This window comes from Telmatherina bonti (genome assembly GCF_933228915.1).
Source record: "Telmatherina bonti genome assembly, chromosome: 7".
NCBI classification, from domain to species: Eukaryota; Metazoa; Chordata; class Actinopteri; order Atheriniformes; family Telmatherinidae; genus Telmatherina; species Telmatherina bonti.
In genome coordinates this window covers 25,709,041-25,726,585 of record NC_136625.1, presented here as the reverse complement: position 1 = coordinate 25,726,585, position 17,545 = coordinate 25,709,041, and the positions used below count along the sequence as shown (strand labels likewise).

Here is a 17,545-nt window from a genome sequence, read left to right as displayed (position 1 = left end):
ATGAATTTAGCTGGTAATAATAATGCATCTTATTTATAAAGTGCTTTAAATTTGTAAAACAGACTCAAAGTGCTACACAAGGTAAAAGCAATAACAGTTTTAAATCATCTAAATAGCTGTTGCTAAAATCTCTCATTATTGACTTTATTTTTCTTTCTTTTTATTTATTTATTTATTTATTCATTTTTTTGCTCTGTTTTTTTCTCTTCTTTTTATGGAACTTTGCAATAAGTGGGCTTTCATATAAACAAGGTTGTTTTATTCCTAGAGCGACTGGGTGAGTGGGTGGGGGTGGGGAGCTGAAGGAACCGCATTTGCAATAATGTATTGAATTCATCTTGAGGTTACTGTCACATAAGAATCATTAGGTCTAGAAAAATTGTTATCAAGGCACAAACACCTGGATCATGTGTTCATGTGTGTATTAGTAGTTTCTCATAATATCATCTCATTTAATTTTCACTTTGTAAACATCTCACACCTTTTTAAATTAATGCCCAGGTTGCTGTAAAGCATTTCCAGAGAAATATGTTGTGATATTTGAATGTTTACATTTTAGAAAAAACTAACTTTATTTCTTTCTTTTTTTTTAACCCCTTTTAACACCTGCACCAATAAATAATGGAGAAAAAGTTCAATTTAGTTATTATCTTGTCTTTCTGCTTCATGACTTAAGTGTTATTATTGTTTGATATGAAAATAGTCCATTTATAGTTTGCAACTTGTTGACATACTTATGAATGTAAATTATATTAAAACTGTGAACCAAGCGGATCAGAACAGACAGGCAAGGAGAAGTAAGCATGTGTGGTCAAAAAGAGATAGTATAGTAAATAGTAGTTTTTAATATGTTAACCTGAAAGCCTCAGGTTAATCTAATCTTCTAAAATAGAACAAATTTTATGCATATCTCAGAGTAATTGAGACCAGAAACATTACTATCATGAAAAAAGTCAGCTGGTCATTGAAAATGTCATCGCATTTGTTGGCCATTTTTAAAACTATGTAGAACATGGACTGGTCCAACTGACTCCTACGAGATGGCTGCTCATACCATGACAGATCCACCTCCATGTTTAACACCTGGCAACAAACAATGTGGGTTGAATACTTTTTTTTTTTTTCAATTTCTCCAAACAGAAACCGGTCCAGAAAGCAAACAAAGACGATTCATTACTTCACGGTAGCCCGCTTTCATTTTGCAGGATGTCTGCCTCTCTCCTTCAGACTATTTGCAAACTTCTAAATATTTTTTTTGCTTATTAGATTCCACTTTATGTAAATTTGCAGCTTTCTGATCAGAACTGCCATTTACTCACAGCATATCTGAGCTGCTTTGATGGAGACTCAGAGAAACAAAGCACAAGCATTCATGATAAACATTCACAAGATTTGAATCATCTTACAAAGACATTTTTATCAAACTACAAATAGATTGTCGCATCCTCATACGGCAGTTTATTTTATATATGTTCAGAAATACTATTAGTTAGGACAAATAGAGCAGATACAGTACAAATGATTCTGCATGCCTTTTCCTCAGTTCTCTGATTGATCATTGAATCTGAAGAATTGTCCGAAAATGCTTAAAATAACCCTGTCAAGCCTACTCTCTACTTCTGGCTTTTAGTCTTCTGTTATGTAAGAGAAAATTCTCTCAGTTAAAAGCTATCCTAATGATTTTGATTAATATTTAAGAAATGGTGAAAAAAATCCATATTTTAAACAAAAGAAAGCATCCTTATGTTTATTTTGGTAAGACAAACATTTCAGCAACAGGTTGTTTCAGCTCTAACTGCTATATTAGATCAAAACAAATCCTCTCTAGTGTGTTGTGGCTTAAAGACCTCATTTGATGGCATGTTTTTAGATCAGAAGGGAGACTGTTTCAGCCTTGGCAGCTAAACTACAGAAGGCATATTTGCTTTTAGGTCTTTGTCAGTTTTTTGGTGGAAACAGCAGGGTGTGTGGATCTAAAGAGTCTATGTGGGACACACTCTAGCATATTCCACTTGGCAGCATGATGGGAAGATTTACTGACAAAGTGGGATTTCAAAAACATTATCAGGAATCAGTTGTGGGGATTTCAAAAGTGGTTTCGATTTCTTTTTCCCCGTTGCAAGAAAGGAGCTGAAGCTGAGAGCAATGTCGCAGAAAATGTGAGATACGTTTAAAGCAGACACCCAAAGGCAGCCCATCACCACCTAATTTGTTCTCATGACAAAAAAATTGCTCCTTCTTTCAATTCATTGTGTTGCTACTTTTAATGTGAAAAATCCTTTGTGCATCAAGACAGAAGCTTGTGGTGAAATGTTACTGATAATGAGTGCAGATGGTGGGTAAAAGCGTAGCATATTGTCTCTCTACATTACAACTAGTTTATCACCAGGAAGTCCAATTAAGGTTCCTGCTTGTTTGCATCTCTCAGATCTGTAATAGTCTGTTGCGCACTCATTGAGAGTGCATAAGAGAATGGCTGTCACCTGAACGCTAAATGCAATCAAAGTAATGTCTCCCCTCTCTCTCTCTCTCTCTCTCTCTCTCTCTCTCTCTCTCTCTAAAAATGAGATGAGATAGCAGCTAATAAATCCCCGCCGCGTTCTTGCGCATGGAACAGTTTTATGGTAAATATCTAGGGAAGGTTGCACAACCTTCTCATTGGCTCAGAAGTCAGGGACCCCTTGGTATATAAAGAGAGTGCCTGATCTAGCAACCCCCCCTTTTCCCCGCTGGCGAGCGTTGAGATCACACTTTAACTGTCGGGAAAACACCTTTTACGCACAGAGTGTTTGGAGAGACTGCTGCAAGCGCATCGCCTCCTCTTCTTTTTTTTTTTTATTTTTTTATTTTATTTTTTTTTGTCTGGAAGGAAGAGTTTAACAGCCAACAGGTGGGTCTGTTTGATTGCAAAAGTACAGCTATAGGACACCTGTGGCTTCATTTGGAAATTTAGGAGAAAAATGTTATTTCACACCCATATTATTCAGTCTTTGTTCAGTTATGTTAAATATTTAGTGGAGTAACTAATTGCAATTACTTAAATTGCGTTATTCATGCAAAGAGTCGTTGGTTAAGCTGGTAAATAACACTGAATTTGTATCAGATTGATTTAAATCTTTGTGGCACTTGTGTGAATCAGCTTCATGAGAGCTCTTGGCTCGTTTAATTTAATTTGATTGCGTTTGCAATATCTTCACGTTTAATTACAGTGTTCTTCTCAGGTGTTTTACTTTGGAAGATTAGTCAGAGAAACGTGGGTATAGGCTACTTGTTTCACTGTTTACTCCACTGATTTTATTAACTCTATGCTTCAAGAGAATATTTTTGCACTGAGATGCAACAGGCAGGCAAAGTATCTGTGTTAAAGGGTACACACACACACACGCACGCACAAATACATATATATATATATATATATATATATATATATATATATATATATATATATATATATATATATATATATATATATATATATATATATGTGTGTGTGTGTGTGTGTGATATATATGTGTATATATGAGTGTGTGTGTGTGTGTGTGTGTGTGTGTGTGTGTGTGTGTGTGTGTGTGTGTGTGTGTGTGTGTGTATACATGTATAGGCTATATGTAAAACTAAAAAGTTTCATTGCAACAGTATGATTTAATTAAATCTAACTTAATTAGGTTTTATTTAAGTTTTACGAGTTAATTGTATAGTTTTCATCTGCCTTGTGTCTTGGATATGTTGCTTCCTCTTTGTATATCACTTTTCTGTTGACAGAGGAACTGTGAGCTGAGGCGTCTTCAGTGGGCATGTGGTTACTGGAGAAGCTCCGCAGCTCTGTGGAGAGCAGTGGGGCACATTCCCAGCCCCCACAGACAGTAGAAGCCATTCCAGTCGCTGTTTACGCCAATGTACTCACTCCAGAAAGGATCCCTGATTTTTTCATCCCACCCAAACTTGTTTGCTGCCCACCAGAGGACTCTCCCAGCCCAGAACGTCAGCACTCCTCCACTCTGAGACCCTCTTCCTCCGACCACGCAATCTGCAGTCAGAGTCCCAAAGCTCGGAACAGCAAAAGCCCATCCAGCCCTCGCCTCTTTCCTCGCAACCTCCAGAAGTCAGCCAACCGTCACATCATCCAGATAGAGAGTGCTGATGAGCCAGGGGCTGGGTCAGCGGACAAGGCGGGCGTTGATGTCAACACCAATGCTGACCCCGGGTCTCAGACTGCAATGTCCCTGCCGTATGTCCCCAAGGCTCAGACCTCCTATGGCTTTTCCACCCTGGTGGAGTCTCCTCACACGAGACGTAAGGAAAGTCTGTTCCACAGCGACCCCAACAGCCCTCTCACATCTCCAAACTCCCAAAGGCGCTCCCAAAGGGGGACTCTGCTGGCCCCAGCTGACCCCAACCCCTACCGCTATTTCAGCGGTGGGGAGAGTGACACCTGCTCCTCAGCTGAATCATCCCCCTTTAACTCCCCTCTCCTGTCCAGATCTGCCTCCCTTCTTCGCTCTATTACCCAGGAGACACAAGCCAAGGTGAGAACATCTGTTTCCACAGGTTTTTCATTTAGACTGGATTTCTTTTTTTTTCTTTTTTTTTTTTTCTTCAACATGAGGATTCTCAATGTGTATTTAACTGCTGCTTTCCTTTTCTGCCTGAAGGTGTCTCGTGCCAAACGCTCCCTAGCACGCCACAGTTCTCTCTCCACCGATGAATGCAGCTCAGCAGACAACAGCCCCAACACGCAGCGGCGTCGCACGCGCTGCCCTCCGTCTCCCGCCTTCCGTGGAAATAAAACCAGCGGCGCAAGAGGCGCAGCATCGGATCTCCTGCAGCGGGAGCACACTGTCAACCTCCACAAGGGGGGGACACTGAGGCTGAGCACTCACTACGACCCAGAGGCGGCGCGGCTGAGGGTGCGCGTGCTCGTCGCTGAGGCCCTTTATGACAGGCAGACGGACCTCAAAAGCATCAACTGCTGTGTTGCACTCTACCTGAATCCTGGTAAGCAGCAGAAACAAAGGAGCACCATCATCAAGAACAGCAGGAACCCGGTTTTCAATGAGGACTTTTTCTTTGATGCACTGCCCCAGGCGCAAGTGAAAAGTCTGGCCATGAAGATAAAGGTTGTGAACAAAGGAACCAGTCTGAAGAGAGATGTGCTTCTCGGAGAAAGGGAGGTTCTGCTCAGTGAGCTGCTTGCAGGCCTCTAGGGAGGCCCTGTCAAGACTCAGGTGAAAGCCAGCAGCTCCCACAGCTTAAGGTCCCCCCCCCCCCCCAATCCCACCCACCACCCACACCCTCCTCACAGCGACCTTTTTATCCACCTTTCTGAAACCTGACAAACCCCGGATAAGAGGACGCATACTGATGACATGGAGGTCGCATCATGAATGTTCTGTTTTGCATGTTAATGAATTCCAACTTTCCTCAAATTGTCATTCCTGTTTGTCCATCTCAGTGAAAAGCCAGTCACCACACATGCTTACTGATATATAAGCAAAGTGAACAGTGGTGCCGCAGTCCTTGTTTATGTATTTCTGTCCAAGCATTGAGTTCCAGAAGTTGTAACCCCTTTCTGATGATCATCGTGACATGGCTCAGCTTCATGTAAACCGTTTGGCTTTAACAGTCTTGTCTAACTTGAAGTTGTATTTTTCTAATAAATCTTAATATTCTGTGAGCTGCATGGAACTGTGAAGATTATTATGCCTTTGTGAACATGAAAGAATTTATGTTTGGGAATTTAATTTTTTATTGCTTGTATTATTTTAGTTGGATGTAATGTGAACTTCTGAACTTGTGAATAAACAGCATAAAAAAGACGGATGTCTTTTTTCAGCTTTATTTGGTTTGCTTTCCTCTCAATCACAAGAAAGCAATAGAAGTGATTAAAAGCCTGATTTACTCCTCAAACTTTCCATTTTTGCAAATAACTTGAAAGCTGAGTCCTCTGGGATTATGCAAGTGATGGATGTCATTTGTGGGGCATTAATGGTTCTCTGCTCTCATTATCGTCTCTCTGTGCATTCAAGCTCCCTCTTCAATTTTAAAACTACGCATCTAACCAGTCATCCTCAGTATGTTTGTAATAGTTACTGATGGTAAGAGAGCGAGAATCATGCTACAATCAGTTACGGAGTCCCACTTGTAAAAGAAAGCAATAACTACTGCTGGGCTGGCAAAGGATGATGTATTTGAATGCATAATATACAGTAAATGTAGACAGTGGCAGAGAGCATATTAAAGGTATTATCCAAATGTGGAACATATGCCTCCTCTGCTGGTGATCCAGTGAAATGACATACACTTATACCCAACAGAGAGCAATACGAACAGTTAGGAGGTTATACTTCTGTCCATATGATTATTTTATGTGGGTTCAAGATTATTATTTCATACAACATTGATATTTGTGATGTTTCTAAATTAATCCACTTTGTTTTATTTGCAGATGAAACCATCTTTTTAGCCCATAGCATAAATAAAAATCTAAAAACGTTCTAGAGTTCACTGGTTTTATCATATTCTATCAATTTTTTGGCAGTGTGGGATAACATGTATAAGAGCTGTATCACCCCCTTGTTTCTGTTGCAGAAAAGAACCCTAAGAATAATGTATAAAGCTGGTCACAGCATACTAACAGACCTTTTATTTTGTCTGATTTATTGAAAATAATAGACTTAGTTGAGCTTCTTACTTTAATAATAATGTATGAAGCAAAAAAACCAAATATTTACCTGAACATTTACAGAACTTGCTTGAATTAGAAAATGAGGACTGCAGACGCTGGTTAGACTTTAAGGCCTTTTGTTTCTGTTGTACTTGTTAAATAGTGGAATTCTCTAAATGATAACTTGATGAGTTTTACCATTATTATTTAAAAAAATGGTTGTTTTTTTTTAAAAAACTTATTTACTGGAAGACAAATGGAATAGACAAATTTAGTCATTTTCTCTCTTTCTTTTGTGCTCTTTTCCATTCTTGAATGGAAAGATTTGTGTAGAATCAGGCAGGTATGATAAGTTTATCTTCTTCCTACTCCTTTTCATTTTTAGTGTACAGGAAACAAAATGAATCAAAAGATGTTAACATATCTATCTATATAAACCATGAATGGTGTATTTACATGGGTGTGTGCAGTGGTGTAGACCAGAGTATACGCTGGTATACGGAGTATACCTACTTCTTTTTCTGTCAGCATTGAGTATAACCGCTTCTAAACCCTTTCTGATGCTGCTTTTACAACAAACATCCCAACACCTGTTCCCACGTCGCCCAGCAGCTCAGCTAAGGTTACCCATGCTACACTGGTGCAGTTAGCCATCAGCTGAGTTAACTTTACTCTGAACATAAACATAATTAAAGCCGCAAGCGGCATCCATCGGGTCCTCGCCTCATGCCGAACCCTCCACCTGAGTCCTCCTAATGCTACATGTAAAGGACCCGCAGAGCCAGTTCATTTTAATAGAGAAATACAATTCACATATTGAGAAAAGAATGTGTGTAAACCCCAAGATTGAGGACAGCCCGTTACAATGGCAACATGTGTTTAATTGACCCCCCCCCCCCCAAGGTCCTACATCAAAGTAAACTTTTGAGACCCCATTCTACGGGCCATCTTTGGCGTTTCTAGGGGGCGCTGTTGAGGCATTTTTGCATTGGCGTGCATGTGGACCCTAGAATATCGCTATTTTTGCCGGGCTTGAGGTTTGTGCCAAGTTTTGCAACTTTTCACGGGGTCTAAGGGGGTCAAAAATGGCCAAGTTGTGCTGAGAAGAACAATAATATAGAAGAATAAACATTTGGATATTTATATGTGTCAATGAGCCTCTCTCTCACTAGTCTGTGTGCCAGTGTTGGTTTAGCCATTTCATAACTCTTCATCCCTGAAAGTAAAGAGCAGAAATTATGTGACAGTGAGCAAACACACTAATGGATTTTGGGGATAAATTTAGCAGAGTAGTCTTACATGTCACTTTTTCTGAAACAGTGTTTATTTGGGCTACTGTTTTTCTGTTTTTAAAAAGAGAGCGAAACATTGAGCGTATACCCACTCCTCAAGGGACCACTACACCACTGTGAGTGTGTGTGAGTGTGTGTGTGTTTGTGCATTGAGAACACTTTCAGGCTCTCAGGCTTATGCCCAGGGGCAATGTGCGGCCAATTCTATTAACTTTGAAGTACTGAACAAGCACTGAAATGCTGAAGTCTCAACATGCAGCCATTTGGGAAACATTTATCTGTAATCCTAAAGAAGAATAATTTCCCTCAGAATTAAAATAAAGAGATAAAACTGGTGAGGAGAAAATGAGCAACTGTGTCGCTGCTGATGTGTTTCAGCTTCATGAGGCGAATTACCCAAAATTGGAAGTTTGAAGAAAGGTCTTGTAACCTCTGCAGTGAAAAAACCTCATTTGAGAGAATATCCGGATTTAGTTTTTATTGATTAAATCTAATGCAGATAAAGTGTTTCCTGCTCAAATTTTTGTGGAAAGAAATTTGTTTTTCAATGATTCAGATGTTAAAGAAAAGATCAAGAAAAGAAAAGACAAGAAAAGAAGCAAAGCAGTCCGAATCAAACAGCTGGATTCCATCATCATTCAGCTCTGCAGAAGCCTGGTAACAGGTTGTTCACATGATTCGTCTAAATGTTACAGAATGGTGGATCTCAACAACCAGACTTGGTCACTTTAATGAGTGCTGACTAAATGTTTTGACACTTCCTGGCAGGCAAGGACTGATTGAGATAGGCTAAAATAAATAAATAAATAAACTGATTGATTATAAATAATAAAAGGATTGTTTTGTTCACAGTTTTCACAACAAAGAGCTATAATTCTAAAGAGAGATCTTATAACATTCATGTAAGTTTTCATGGAAAAAAATGTTATATCATTGTGGAACATTTAATGTCTCTACCCTGTAATTTATGCAGGGAATAAAAACCTACCATGTAGTCCACTTGGAATAAAAGATGGATCCATTTAGACTACTTATTAGTTCAGCCTGTTTTTACTCCCCCATCTCACAGAAAGGATGTAGTCTGGTCTAACTGATCAGCCTCACTGATCACACAGAAAGAACTGCCACTGAAATTTAACAGTCTCTAAACTATTTTTCACATCGATATTCTTTATAAACTGCTTTCCAGATTACTTGGATCAAAACTACCCAAGTTGGAAAATATGCTTCAATAAATGACATGTAAGTTAAGTTATCCACTTGCATGTGAAGGTTCTGCATTAGGAGGGCAGTTTCCCTTTGCTCCCCTGTAAATACGGCCCTGATATAAGCATGAGAGTGTTTCATTGGGTTTAAATAAGAGAACAGTACAGGAATGAAAACGTGCTCATATTTGAGTTTTGTCATAAGATAAGGAGGAACTAAAAATAACATCCCCCTTAATCTTTGTGATTTATCCTCAGGTGTCATGTCTTTACAAAGCGTTAAACATCAGAAATTAACTACTACCAAGAATATTCTTATCCAGTCCGAGCTGCACACACTGCCTACTTTATGCTATTATAAATACAGAAGATGGGCTTTTAGCAGGCCAGGTCTTGTACAGCTTGTTCAACTTGAACTTGAACTTGAGCTAATAATAATACATACATACATAAATACATGCATACATGATACATATAAAAACATCCAAAAAGCAGTATACAAAAGATATTTGTATATGTGTGCAAACCAGTAATATCATATAATGGATTTATGTTGCTTTATCTAAATAATGAATGTGGATCATAAATCAGCAGTTGAGTGACCACCACAATCCCCCCCTTAATCAGAACAATCGTAATAAACGAACCCATCAGCTGGCAGGCACTTTAACTCCCAGGCTTGATGGGTATTGTAGTTACTGAACAACAACACGTACACCGTCCAACGAACCAATAGCGTACCGTTGAAACTCCATTACCCACAATGCTCTGCTTAACTCGTAAACATAGACCTGTCAAACAACAGCAACGCCATCTTGACAGCAACCTCAAAATGGCAGAAAGATGGGAGCTCGAAACGGACTCCAAACTAAGACTCCTATACTCTGTTATTTAAAACCAGATGTGCCATTTTTTCCATAAACAGCTGGTTATGGGGCTGGTGTCCAGCGCTGTGGAATAGGGCGTGTAAAATGGATATAAGCACGGTGGTTTTCAACGCGGCCAGAGATGGTAAGCTGAAACTTCTTCAGAAGTTGCTGAGCAACAAAACTCCTGAGGAGCTGGAGGCTTTAGCGGAGGAGAAAACACAGGGAGGCACAGCTCTGCTGGTCGCCTCCAGATACGGACATTTAGAGGTTGTAGATTACCTGCTGGAACATTGTAAAGCAAATGTGGAACTCGGGGGTTCAGTCAACTTTGACGGGGAGACCATCGAGGGGGCTCCGCCGCTGTGGGCGGCTTCGGCAGCCGGTCACCTCCCCGTGGTGAAGACGCTCCTGAAACACGGTGCCTCAGTGAACAACGCCACTCTAACCAACTCCACGCCGCTCCGAGCCGCCTGCTTTGACGGCCATCTGGAGATAGTCCGCTACCTGGTGGAGCACAGAGCTGACATGGAGGTCGCGAACCGCCACGGTCACACCTGTCTCATGATCTCCTGCTACAAAGGCCACAAGGAAATAGCCAAGTTCCTTCTGGATCGCGGGGCTGATGTGAACAGGAAGAGTGTAAAAGGAAACACTGCTCTTCACGACTGCGCTGAATCAGGCAGTCTGGACATCATGAAGATGCTGCTGAAGTGCAATGCCCGCATGGAGAGGGATGGATATGGAATGACTCCGCTTCTGGCTGCAAGTGTAACAGGTCACACCAACATCGTGGAGTATCTCGCCCATCAACCCTGGACGTCCAGAGAAGAGCAGATCGATGCGCTGGAACTATTAGGGGCGACTTTTGTTGACAAAAAGCGGGATCTGCTGGGTGCCATGAGGTACTGGAGAAGAGCCATGGAGCTGAGGCAGCCGGATGACAAAGCTGAATCACTGGCCAAGCCTCCACCTGGACCCCCCATCCCTGCTTATGGCTGTGCACAGGAGGTGAGCACTGCAGAGGAGCTCGAAGCTTTGATCACAGACCCTGATGAAATGAGGATGCAGGCATTGTTGGTTCGTGAGCGCATCCTGGGACCGTCCCACCCAGACACCTCTTATTACATCCGCTACAGAGGAGCTGTGTACGCCGACTCGGGCAACTTTGAGCGCTGTATCAGTCTGTGGAAATATGCTTTAGATATGCAACAAAGCAACTTGGATCCTCTCAGTCCCATGACAGCATCCAGTTTCCTGTCTTTTGCCGAGCTTTTCTCTTTTGTGCTCCAGGACCGTGCCAAAGGCACCCTGTCAACACGCATTACCTTCCAAGATCTGATGACTGTGCTGGGGAAAAGCGTGAGGGAGGTGGAGAGAGCTGTGGCGCAGAGGGATAACCCTCCAGAAGCCCCTCAGTTCACGAAAGCTCTCTCCATCATCCTCCATCTCATCTTCCTACTGGAGAAGCTTGATTGCAGCCCCGAGCAGGAGCACCAGAAGAAGCACACTGTGTACCGGCTGCTAAAGCTGAACGCTCGAGGTCGAAACGGCTTCACTCCCCTTCACATGGCTGTAGACAAAGAAACCACATCTGTAGGCCGCTACCCCGTTGGCCGCTTCCCCTCTCATGCAGTGGCAGCGCTGTTGTTAGAATGTGGTGCAGACATTGATTCACGCGACTGTGAAAACAACACACCGCTGCACATCGCTGCTAACAACGGCTGTCCGGAGATTATGACACTACTTATGAAGGCTGGGGCGCACTTCGATGCCACAAACGCACAGAGGAAGACGGCTTACGAGTTGTTGGATGAGCACAGCAGCGGGCACACGGCCCTCTACCCACTAAACTACATCACCCTTCAGTGCCTGGCAGCACGCGCTATAGAAAAGCACAGACTGCCTTACAGAGGACTGATCTCTGAGGAGATGGAAGCTTTCATCGAGCTACACTGACTTCCCTGAAGAGACACATCAGCTCTTTCCTAAATATCTTCTCCACACCATTTTCCTCTTCTGTCCCCCCCCCCCCTTGGCTGCACCAACCTTGTGTCAGACCAAACCGTAGCAATAAACCTACACTGACTGAGATCGGCTCAGTTATCACTTTATTCTAGCATTTAAGTCACAGAGACCTTTTAAGGTGATTTTTGTTTTCCACTGCTATTTATTGCTGGCCGAGACTTCCTCCAGCGAAAGTGTTACAGTATGACGGTGCTCGCGTAGGTTTGCTGGCTGATGATTGGTCTAGGAGATGGGTCGAAGTATTATTGGTACGAAGCATCTGATCAAAGTGGAAAACCTGCATGAAGACAAAGTGTTGATGTGGTTGCTTGTGTTTTGTTTTGCATATTCATTCAGAAAGGGTTTTTTAACTAGTTCAACACGTACTGGCAAAGAAATGCCTGCTGTGTGTCTTTGATGCCAGTGAGCTGTTTGAGTTACTGTGCCAAACATTGTGTTACTAACAACTGTAAACCGATGGCAAAATTAAGTTATTTCACATCTAAACAACAAAACAAGGCAAAAGGAGGACATGAAGCTCCCAGTACCAGAGGACTGGTAACTCTTTTTCTTTAGTATTTCAGACTGTGATATGCTCGTCAGTCTGTTGAGACATTACTTGAAAGGTTTTGAGACTGAGCGATCTGACGGCATAGCATCAACAGGTACCATTCTTTGGCTAACTCCCAACGAGGTCTTTTCTAACATGTAATTTACATTTTTCCAGTCTGAGGCATTACTTTTCAAGCCAAAATTCACCAAATAAGCAGATTAGACAACAGTTGCACACACTGATCTTAATCACTGGAACTCATTCATTGACTGTAAATTGTGATAATTTTCTTTGGGTAGTAACATCAGCAACAGATATTTTCAATTTAATGTCAAAGAAGGAGCTTCAGACATTGAGTGGGGGTAAAAACAAAGCTCTGGCTCTGTTGTTTGTGCCCTTTTTAAATCTGTTAATAATTGTCCAAGATGTGACAGGGCTTCTCTTTTGGAGCGAGCTTCACTTTAACCTCCGATGCAGTTCACAGAAATGGAACGGATGTCTCCCCGGCCATTCCTGCATCTTAGTCTTATGTTTAATTGACTCTCTTTTGTTTATCTTGTGTTATCATGAATGTTTTATTTGTCTGTCTGTGCTAAGCACCATCGAGTTGAATGCACTCTGAGGCTCTATAAATCTTGGGATCCTTACATTCAGGCTCTGAACAGCCGCTGCCTTTCTTACTCAACTGATTCATTTAACTGATGATAACTCAAGAGCAAAAGTGTGTTGGAGATACCTGAATAAAATTCAGTATCGCAACAGAAACTGCTTGTGTGTGAATGATCCTTTGTGCCTGCCCAACAGTGTTTTATGTTTGTTTGGGATTATTCCCAGTTAGTTCTGTATCTGTTCACTGACTTTATCACTGTGATACAAATATTTCCATGAACTGAAGCCACCATATCCATAACAGATTTTATTAATCTAAATATGTTGTGCTCGCTGCTTGATAATAATCGGTGAGCGCTTGTTTCGTTAGTTTATATCAAGGTTGTTCTCAGATGCAAGGATGCTGAAATAAAGCATCATAGAAACTTGATCTTTCTGGCTCCTGCACCCTTAAAGTAAAAATAGAGTGTAATTAACGTCACTGCCGCAGGGCAGTGGTGGAGACAGGGCACCCACCCTGCTAATTTTAGGGATCTTTCGCTCTAGCTTCAACTCTGAAAAAGGGAATACTGTAATGCAATACAGTCAGGCAGGCCACAGGGTGAGTGGCAGAGACGGCACACAGACAGCAAATTCTGCTTCATTCTAATAAAAAACAAAGTATTAAGTTGATATTCTATGAAGCTTAAACTAAGATATTGACTAATCTGGCAAATGTTTGACTGGTTTACATTGACTGGGTTAGAGGGACTACCTTTGCGAGTGAAAAATATGAACGGTAGATTAATTCATACTGTAATGGCTGAGCTAAACTCTGTTTTATACAGGATGGAGCTGGAGCACAGCGTGAGATCAACCATGTGGAGAGATGTGGAAATAAAAGCTAGTGATTTTCTGTAATATTTTTAAGTCAAAACTTACTATTTGGGTGTGTTTTTCATCAGTTGCCACAAAAGATTCACAAGCTTTTTTTGGCCCCTTCTCCTCCTCAAGTTTATGCCAAATTCTATAATAGTGACTTCCCACTAGATGTCACTAGCAACAAAGAAAATTAATCAAACTGGAAGTCTTTGTCTCTGAAATTAAGTGAGGTGCTGGGGAAAAAAAGTAGCTTTTAGCTGTCAGTGGATTTTCTTTGTTATTTTTCTCACACATTCTGTCAAGCAGTCTTTATGTTAAAATAATGAGGGAATGTGTGTGCTTGGATTGGTTTTTATTAAGCTGAGGCGAGTGTGTGTTTGTGGTGCATCCAGATAAAGATAAAATTTGGTTGGGAATAGCTGAGTTTTTTGCAGAGGGTTATGTGGGGGTCAGCAGGGGGAAAAAAAAAGCCTCTTTCATGAAGTCCTGCATCAGGATAACCTCCAACACTTCAGAGGTGTGTGTCCTTGCAACGGCTAATACTGTCATGCTACATGTCCATGGCAAAAGAACCCATTTTAAAAGGTTTACTAGCTTATTTGTGTTTTTTTTGTTTTTTTTTTAAAAGAGCTCTGTTGACATTTATATTTTTCTCCCTTTATTATTTTCTAGGCTTGTGCTGGTTTGCCAAGCAACATATTTTAAAACCATGCAATGCACCAATGGTTACAAGCTTCATCTCAGTTTGACTGCACACATTTGGCACAATGCTTTCTTGATACTTTTCCCCCTTAAAATATTTCAAGAGTTTATTAAGGGATTACTGATAGGGAAAATAATTAATCTCATCCATATATATTTGCAAAACCACCTTGATCTCTTATCAAGCCTGACAAAAAACAAATGACAAAACCCCCCAAAATATTTCTGGCCCAGGTCATGTGGAGTTGAGAAAATATCAGCCATAAATGCGTTTAGAGCAGCAAATTCTATACAAATGGTTGATGCATCATGTCTTTGTATCCAAGGAATTAAGTCCAAAAATAGTTTTTCTCCTTTTAAAAAAACAAATGAGGTGGATTTTAACAACTGTAGTCAAATAAAACTGATCCAAGACTGAATCCTAATGAAAATCATTTACTGCATAGCTGAGTGTTTCAGCTCCCACATCTGTGTTATTGAGTAATGTTCAACCTAATAAGGACGTTATGAAGTTTTTTGCATAATCCTAACTTATTTTATATAAGCTGCCGTGTATTTCTGCAGTATTTTCTTTAATATTACCAAAATATCCAGCTAGAATGTAATGTGGGAGATTCACTCTGTGAGAGCTCATTTTGGACTCTGACTCTGTATTCCCGCCAACAGCTATAATTAGACACTATATTAGGAGAATCTCCGGTTTGCAAGGTGCTTATCTTCATTTTAGCCTCTGGGGAACACCGTGGAAAATTCTGTCACCAATACACAAGCCCGAGCTCCCTCAGTAGCCACCAGCCAGCCATCCAGGGAGAGCTGAAGGTGGTGGGATGGATGCGAGGTGGTAATGGGGGTAATAGGGGTGATGGGGGATGCGGTTGCTATTGGAGATCTTGACTGCATCACGTCATGTGTAATGGGGGGAGGGGGAGAGCACCGGTGAGAGAGAAAGAGAGAGAGAGCAGGGAGGGGGAGGAGAGGAGAAAGAGGAAAGGAGAGGAAGAGAAGGAGGAGGGCATTGAGGAAGGAGGCAGGGAGTATCAATGACATCAACCAGCAGTATCTCTGAGGCCGTCTGATCAGCAATGCTCTCCCGTCAGAAAGGGGCTGAGGAGCAGCCGTGACCCTCTGTGCTCCTAAAAGCCCAGACAGTCGACGGTCCGGTCCGGTCCGGACAGGACAGTGGGGTGGGGGGGAAACCGCCGGCGATGTGTGAGCATGCAGCCTCCACAAAGACAGACCTTCCTGTGAGTGGAGCTGCCGCTGGATTACATTCATCCTCGCTGTTTCTACGCAGGCTTCCAGCTGCAAATCCACCCACATGCATCTAGCAGAGCTGAAAGAAGAAGAAGCACTTCCTACCAAGGTAAGCAGCAGCCACTGTTGTTGTGTAGTTCAAGTGTGCAGCGGTGCACCCCACCCAGGCTGCTTTCTCTCACTTGTCGAAGAACCAGCGATGGAAACGCTGGATGAAACGTCTCACGCGCACGGTTCAAATTCAGCATCTTTTATGCTTTTTTTAAAAAAAATTTTTCTCAGTGGCCAGAAGTCTTCTTTGTGCCTTTTCCTTCTGGTTACAGCATCACTCGTGAGTTTGTTTCAAAGGTTTAGGGGGGGGGGGGGGGGGGGGGTGGTGGACAAATACAGGAGCCCCTGGTTGTGCAGAACAGGCTGGTTGGCAACAGTCCCCGGTCCCCCCCCCCTCCTTACTGTTGGCTGGCCAGTGTGAGGGACCCATGCAGACTGGCACAGCCTTTGTTCCTCATCCACCATCACGAATTTATTTTTTTTTTATTTATGTTAATTGTTGATTGCTCTTTAATGCATCCTCTTCCAATGCAATAACTCTGACTTGAGTCAAAATTTTAATCTAATATATATATATATATATATATATATATATATATATATATATATATATATATATATATATATATATATATATCAGAAAGTAACACCACTGAGCAAAATGACAGTCATAAATTTAGAAAAGACATGAGCTTTTATTTATTTCTTTATCTAGATTTACCTGTTCAATTTAAAATAAAAAATAAAAAAACGTAAAAACTGTTTTATTTAGATTTCAGTGATGCCACAGCAAAGTAAAAATCTCATTATGATAATGTCATTCTGAGTGGTTCTGAGAAGGCCATCACATACACATTAGGAATTCATAAGGGCTATTATAGTTATATTTCAATCATTTTTTGGTACGAGGCACCAGGTGGTGAAGCTGACTGACTTATTTAGCAAGACTGTTTTCTAGACAATAGAGAAGCTGCTGCATCTGCTTCTCTCGAGCATTACTTAAAATAAGTCCATCTGCACAAGTAGCCTGTGTTATTACTCCCAAGACCTTTTATGCGTTTATAATTACACTCAGAACAGTTTATTTTTAACTGAGTCTCTAATGCATATACAAGCGTATATTTTAATGGTGAATCTATTTAACTTGACGCATTTTCCGAGAGCTGTTTCTTGTTTTGGGGGTTTTAATTCTGTAAATTCCTAACGCATGTTTGCGTTTTCTGTATTTCCACACTGTAAAGTGGAAAATCGCACTGTCTTGGTGAATCCAAGGGAGGTCCTTCTCCTCACACGCAGATGGACCATTTTCCCTGAGGCACTGTGTGTTTGCTGGTTATTGTTCCAGACCATTTCCACATCCCTAATTATTTTAATCAGTCATTTGTACGCATGAATTCCCCTCTTTAGCAGGACTCCGTGATTTTTTCCCCTGTTTTTTATCTCCGCTCTGTCTAACAAAAGAATGCACAAGGTGTTATATC

The 17,545-nt window shown here is 41.3% G+C and overlaps 2 protein-coding genes across 2 annotated transcripts; both read left to right on the top strand.

Annotated features, from left to right (window-relative positions):
• Positions 1-3,794: 3,794 nt before the first annotated feature.
• Positions 3,795-5,204, top strand: LOC306757941 (C2 calcium-dependent domain-containing protein 4C-like; the record flags this gene model as incomplete). The annotated part of the gene is made up of 2 exons (XM_079243133.1): positions 3,795-4,526; positions 4,653-5,204. 2 exons carry the CDS (start codon positions 3,795-3,797, stop codon positions 5,202-5,204), a joined length of 1,284 nt encoding a protein of 427 aa, XP_079099259.1.
• A 4,763-nt stretch (positions 5,205-9,967) lies between these two features.
• On the top strand, positions 9,968-13,341 carry fem1a (fem-1 homolog a). The gene has a single exon (XM_079244098.1). It carries the CDS (start codon positions 10,133-10,135, stop codon positions 11,984-11,986), a length of 1,854 nt encoding a protein of 617 aa, XP_079100224.1. The 5' UTR covers positions 9,968-10,132; the 3' UTR covers positions 11,987-13,341.
• The last annotated feature ends 4,204 nt before the right edge of the window (positions 13,342-17,545 follow it).